The sequence below is a fragment of the Gymnoscopelus microlampas genome (assembly GCF_963454915.1).
Source record: "Gymnoscopelus microlampas genome assembly, chromosome: 14".
Classification (NCBI taxonomy): domain Eukaryota; kingdom Metazoa; phylum Chordata; class Actinopteri; order Myctophiformes; family Myctophidae; genus Gymnoscopelus; species Gymnoscopelus microlampas.
In genome coordinates this window covers 35153907-35160258 of record NC_139951.1, presented here as the reverse complement: position 1 = coordinate 35160258, position 6352 = coordinate 35153907, and the positions used below count along the sequence as shown (strand labels likewise).

Below are 6352 nucleotides of genomic sequence, written 5' to 3'. Positions count from 1 at the left end.
AAAAAAGTTTTTTTTTAATTGTTAGAGAACAACAATAAAGAGGTAAATTTTCTGAATGAACCAGTTTAAATAGAACTGGTTTGTCATAGTCCCAGTTGTGAAAGAACTTCCACAGCTTGAGAGAATTAGCAATAATAAGAGTGTTGCAAATCTGTCTGCCTGACAACCTGATTGTACAGATTAGATGTAAGCGTTAGAATGATCCTCTGTGTTGCACAACACAGTCCATTGTACTCTGGCACACTAATATAAAGTACTGTATTAGCATAAATCTTATGCAACAATGTGAGTTTAACAATGTGTTCTGTGTGTGTTTTTTTCTGCAGTTAAACGTAAGTCAGTCTACCTAAGTGACTATGTGGTGCCGTATGTACAGTAAATTACCAACTATATTTATAATACTCATTTGGTTCATGCTCTTATTTCACCAATTGCCATGTCAGTTTGATGTTGTCAGTCAGAAATTACCGTGGACAGATGCTAGCATCCATCAAATAATTGTTGTATAGAGTACAGAGGTAAGGCCACCTTACAATACGATTAGCCTTATCTCCAATCAAAAAGAAACAATCCACAAGGGAGTGGATAATTAGATGGTTTAAGCTGTTTGCCAGAAGGGGTCAGAGTGGGACAACATTATGTGAAACAAATGCTTACGCAAACATTCCAATGCAAAGAATGTTCAAGGACACATCATATGAGTCTTACATCTTGGGCAAGCCGTCATGGCTGGGACCAATAAGGCAGACCGGGCCAGAGCTCAACGTAGAAGATAACACAGCCTCTAGAGGCCCTACATGTTATCGTCACTGTCAGGTGGAAAACTTATGTCCACAACCGTAACTTTTCAGGAAATGGAGGAAAGAACCTGTGCTCCCTAGGGATCCAATGTAGTTATTTGGTTACACGCTCTTGTTAATACTTTTCATTGGTTCAATATTTATCAAACCCACAGACAGACTTGACCACTTTCAATTAAAAAAATAATGATCTTGTACTTTTTTGTGACACTGTAGTATGACGAAATAGGGCATTCATTTACGAAAAATCACAAAAAGTTGAAATATGGAAGGTTAGATTTCTGCCCGACAGCAAAGTTATGTTATGTCAATCCTGCCATGATGTGTGGTTAAAATGAAAGTTGTAGTCACATACTTCAGTAGAGAAAAAATAAAAAGTGCCATATATGTGTTAGTTCATCGCAAGTGAGTAATATAATTAGTCCTTCACAAAAGTTTAAACACAAAATAAAATGATCAAATAACGATGGGGTTTAGGCACAATTACTGAAATCCTGTACGCCTTCAATATTTATGTCAATGTCCAATAAGCTAGGCGCTGCATCCAATTTGCTAGATAGATAACTAACCAGTTATTTCCACAGCCATATAGGGAGAACTGGCCTGTATCCGAGGCCAGAGAGGGTGTTGGCAGGTAGGCATATTACATGGCCAGATGCTGGCTGTAGCTGGATAGCTGTGAGGAGGTCCAGTCTTCATCACTGCGGATGGTAATCATAATGGTAGATAATATCAGGCCTCTTGGTAGACAGATCTCCAGGCAATGTTTTTGTGTTGTGTCTGTGTCTGTGTCTGTGTGTGTCTGTGTGTGTGTGTGTGTGTGTGTGTGTGTGTGTGTGTGTGTGTGTGTGTGTGTGTGTGTGTGTGTGAGTGTGTGTGTGTGTGTATAGAGGGCAGTCTGTTGAAGAGCCACCAGGTCACCTGAGCGGTTCAGGCATGTATCTAGGCAGCAAGCATCTCTCGTTCAGGCTTCTTCCTTGGCCGCTCCCTCTCTGCAGCAAAGACAAGATTGACAAGCAACACAGTGACATGTTTAGCCTTGTATGCTACAGACAGACATCACAAATGACCGGTAGGGCTGTCACGATTACAAAATGTAAGTTGACGATTAATTGTCATACAAATAATTGCGATTAACGATTTAATTGTTTCCGTCATTGAAAACTGGAGCATGATGCATACAAATTACATTTCTGTTTGGCTTTTAGGCTTCGTAATCAAAAGCTGCACAGAGCAGATGACTTGAATTTACAAAGAAATTACTGACATATCTAATCACTTTTAACTTTTAAAGGATGTAAAAATAGCGGAAATAGCTGATCTACAAGCTTACAACGCGTCACGAAGTGACACCAAGTGAAACGTGATTTTTGATCATGGAAACGATCTTGACGATTATGCAAAAATAATTGCAATTATCTCAAATAATTGCAATTATCATAAACAATTGCGATTAGACGATTATGTAATAATTCTGACAGGCCTAATGACCGGGCCACAGCAAATACAAGGAAGGTGTAACAACTGAAACCTTAGGAAAAAATTAAACAAAGACGGATGGACAAAACCAAGACTGGCAAACTTTCCTGTATCTGTGTCACGTGGGTTTAGGAGACCAGAAGTCAACACACACACACACACACACACACACACACACACACACACACACACACACACACACACACACACACACACACACACACTTTGGAGATCCAGCAACACTGATCATAGAATGTTTGCGAGATCTGACGGTCACACAGATGGAGTGATTGTGCCCACTTAGGAGACCATGTTGTGTACAGTTGTGTACTGGTGGTGAGGCGTGGGATTGTCTATCGTGGTAATATTATTGTCGCTGTCAGGCAGAAACATTTATACTTTTAATGGTTTTTTTGTAAATTAATGTCCTCATCGGCCTTCGGTTAAGATGGCGGTATGCCGTCTCAAATCGGCCTTCGGGTTAGACGACCGATCAACTAATTTTAGCTTTTTCTAAAAACTTTTGAAAGTGTAAGTGGAGTGTGTGTGTGTGTGTGTGTGTGTGTGTGTGTGTGTGTGTGTGTGTGTGTGTGTGTGTGTGTGTGTGTGTGTGTGTGTGTGTGGGCTTTATAAACATTGAACCATTGAACCAAGTATTAACAAGTGCTTGTGACTAAATAATAAATACACTGGATCCATTGGAACACAGGTTCTTTTTTACATTTCCTGAAAAGTAACAGTTCTGGACATATGAGGTTTCCACCCGACTGTGACGATATCAAAGATGTTTGATGAAAACACATGCCTGGCCTCTCCTCCTCTGTTGCCTCTGGGACTTCTGGCAGGTCCTCCGTGGGAACCTCAGGAAGCTCCACATCTCCCTGAAAGTAAATAACAACACATATTGACTGTGAGAAAAGCATCGGAGCCTGGAACCATAACAGATAGATGAACAGCAGCACTGAACAGAGAACTGGCAGTGGTAAATGATCATTACACCTTGTTTTAACCACTTGAACCCTGACATCTGAAAATAACCAGTCTACAACGCACAACGCACAAATTGAGCTTGTATATCAGCTGTTTTCAGCAAAGAGTGGAGAAGGAAAAAAAGTGTGGACCAAGTACATTTGACCCTGGTCAACTAAGTATTAGTTTACTAAGTACAAAGGGTGTTAACCCATTAACGTGTTTCACGTGTTTTAACGCTATGGTGCAACGTGCCATTAACGTGTTTCACGTGTTTTTGAAAAAAAATAGAAAAAAAACTCAAGATATCATTATTTGAAGATTTGCAGCTCCATCCACTCCTTGTTTAACTTATAACTGAAAATATGTATCTAGCTTCCTAAGCACTTTTTTTTTTACTTTGAAAAAAAGAAAAAATCTAGATCGTACGGGCCAGAAATAGCCAGAAATAATTCGGGAACTCAATGAGTTAAGTGATTAATAATACATTTCTTCACTGTCTGCATACTGTATATCTGTACAGATATTCAAAGCTTTATGGGACAGACTCTTCAGATCCGCTGAAAGAGAGAGTTACGACAGTCTTTGATCTCGCCACGAGTATTGAGTGCGATTCATAACACATGATGAATGGGGTTCAAAGCTGGAACTACACAGTAACCATTGGTCGCCCGTGGCAAGCATTACATCTGCATACTTCTTGTTCTTGTAATCTCTAAGCACACCAAAACAAATTCCAAATCCAGTGTAAGTTGGTTTTGATCATATATTACTGAACGTTCTTAGTTTACAACAGAAGTCTCTCTCTCTCTCTCTCTCTATGGCTCAGACCAGGTGTCACTTTTACATCTCACTAGAAAATAGGACTGGCCAGTATATCCATATATTGATATCTTATGAGACTAGATATCGTCTGGGATTTTGTATATTGTAATATGGCATAAGTGCTGTCTTTTAATGGCTTACGTCTGCAATTTGAGCTATTTTTGAAAAATTAAAAAACAAAATAAAATGTATCGTTACAATATGGTATTTCCACATCGCCCAGGCAGCCCTACTAGAAACACTGACCTGAGTGATAGCCTCCAGCTCAGCCAGTACAGCATCTTCATCTTCTTGTGTCAGAGACCCTGCTAGCATCTCATCTATTTGCTGTGTGGACAGATGACAAACTCTCAATAAATAAACAACCAACACATTTCAATGTTAAACCCACGATAGTTTCAGAAATTAACGATGGCCCAATATTTCCTGGAAAAAGATACCAAGGTGTCGGTTTCATTTTCATTTAGACCAAAATGAAAATGAAAGCATTATCTGGAGCCCTCACCCTTTGGTACTCAATAGAATCCTGGGTTTCATCCATGATCCGTTCCACTTCCTCAATGGACATCACCTAGTTTGTGGAAAACAAGAGCTCATCAGTATCCAAGTAGACATCCTTAGAGCACAGTATGAGAGACATAGCCTAGATCAATGGCTCTCAAAATGGTCCTTGAGGGGGTTCCAGGTGGTCCCCATCAACATTAGGACAAGTTATACACTTAAGCCCCATTTATTTTTTTTATTTTTTTGTAATTCAAATGTTTATTTGTTTTTCAATATGGTACAATATGTAACTTCAGTGGTACAAAACAGCATACAGCATAAAACAACAGTACAGCCATTCCAAGAAATAAAAAACAAAATACAAAATAAATGCTGTCTAGCAATCCCAATATCAGAGAAGGTTCATATATGTCCAAAATCTGTCCCATGTGTCCTTCATCTTTCCTTCTCCATTCACTCTACCCAATTTTTTGACAAAATCTGGACACATCTTTGCTAATGGGGGTCCCCTGGCATAACATCTTTTCAAATAAGGGTCCGCAGAAAGATACATGAATTTGGAGGTCCTTTACATGAAAATGTTTGAGAACCACTGCTCTAGATTGCATGGTATGGAATTTGGTATGGAAAATGGTATTTTTGTTGTGCCTACCTCATGCATTTTTTTCAGACAGTCATTTCCCACTTTCAGCCCTTCGATGACTTTTACTTCAATCTGCACAAATTCAAGATCTTGAACCTGTATTGAGTGAGAAATAGTTGCATTATTTACAAGTGGACAAAATCAAAAGTGTTGGTGCATTTGCATGTCAATGACAGCTGTCAGTTTACTCACCATGCGCTCCAGGTTGCTGATCTGGTTCTCCGTCTTGTCAAGGAGCTGGTCCTGGTAGCGCTTCTTCTTCAGCAAGAGCAGGGCTTTTCTGTTTGGAGACAAATAGAGGGTCAAATCAGAAACGATATCAGATCACTTTGCCCAAGGGACTGTGTTGGGACTCAGTTCCAAGCCAATTGTAGGTTTGATAACAGATGGCATCATGGCACAGTAGGCGGTATATTTTATGGCTGTCTTATTAAGATGGGGGTTTGTACTTACTCTTTCTTTCCATTCTTCAGTAATTGCTTAGCTAGAAGTCTCTCCTTCTCTAGGTGCAGATTGATCCTCTTCTGATATTGCCTCAGCTTATCTCTCTGTTGTTTCAGTTGCTGAAATGAGACAAGAAAGATAAGACATAATGCAGCATAATAACACACAAGACAAGTCAACATGAATGCCTGCCTGCCTATACCGTTCCTGTCATTTAAACCAGTGGTTCTCAAACGTTTAAAAAAAATATAGATACATAAGTACTTTATTTCAAGGACCCCCATAACTCAAGTGTACAAATGGGACCCCCCACGTCGAGAACCACTGATTTAGACCAAGTTATATTCCAAACAAAACAGGTGTTTTCGTAGTGCAGTTTCTCATGACAGTAGAAGTACAGTATAACGTTACAGTTAATGCTAATACTGGCTATAGCTAACATCACTCACCAATATCGCCTTGTCTTGCTCTGTCACTCGAGTGCGTTTCTTCTTGCCAAAGATATTCCCCATAGTGACACCGCATACCAGCCGGTAAACACTAATCTGAATAAAAATGTAAGATTAATACTAGTTAAGTGTCAAATCCTGCAAATATAGATCACTGCTGGTTATTAGCCTCCATAGGCTGTGTAGTCATCTGTTGACAATGGAACCGTCCGCACCCACACCAGGAAGTACGGAGGCCG

The 6352-nt window shown here is 39.7% G+C and overlaps 1 protein-coding gene across 1 annotated transcript; it reads right to left on the bottom strand.

Annotated features, from left to right (window-relative positions):
* On the bottom strand, positions 1-6315 carry chmp6b (charged multivesicular body protein 6b). The gene is made up of 8 exons (XM_084078550.1): positions 6114-6315; positions 5674-5783; positions 5413-5500; positions 5230-5316; positions 4579-4644; positions 4320-4400; positions 3081-3160; positions 1-1788 (listed from the first exon to the last, which is right to left on the bottom strand). The coding sequence occupies exons 1-8, from the start codon at positions 6174-6176 to the stop codon at positions 1743-1745; spliced, it is 621 nt and encodes a 206-aa protein (XP_083934676.1). The 5' UTR covers positions 6177-6315; the 3' UTR covers positions 1-1742.
* Positions 6316-6352: the final 37 nt, after the last annotated feature.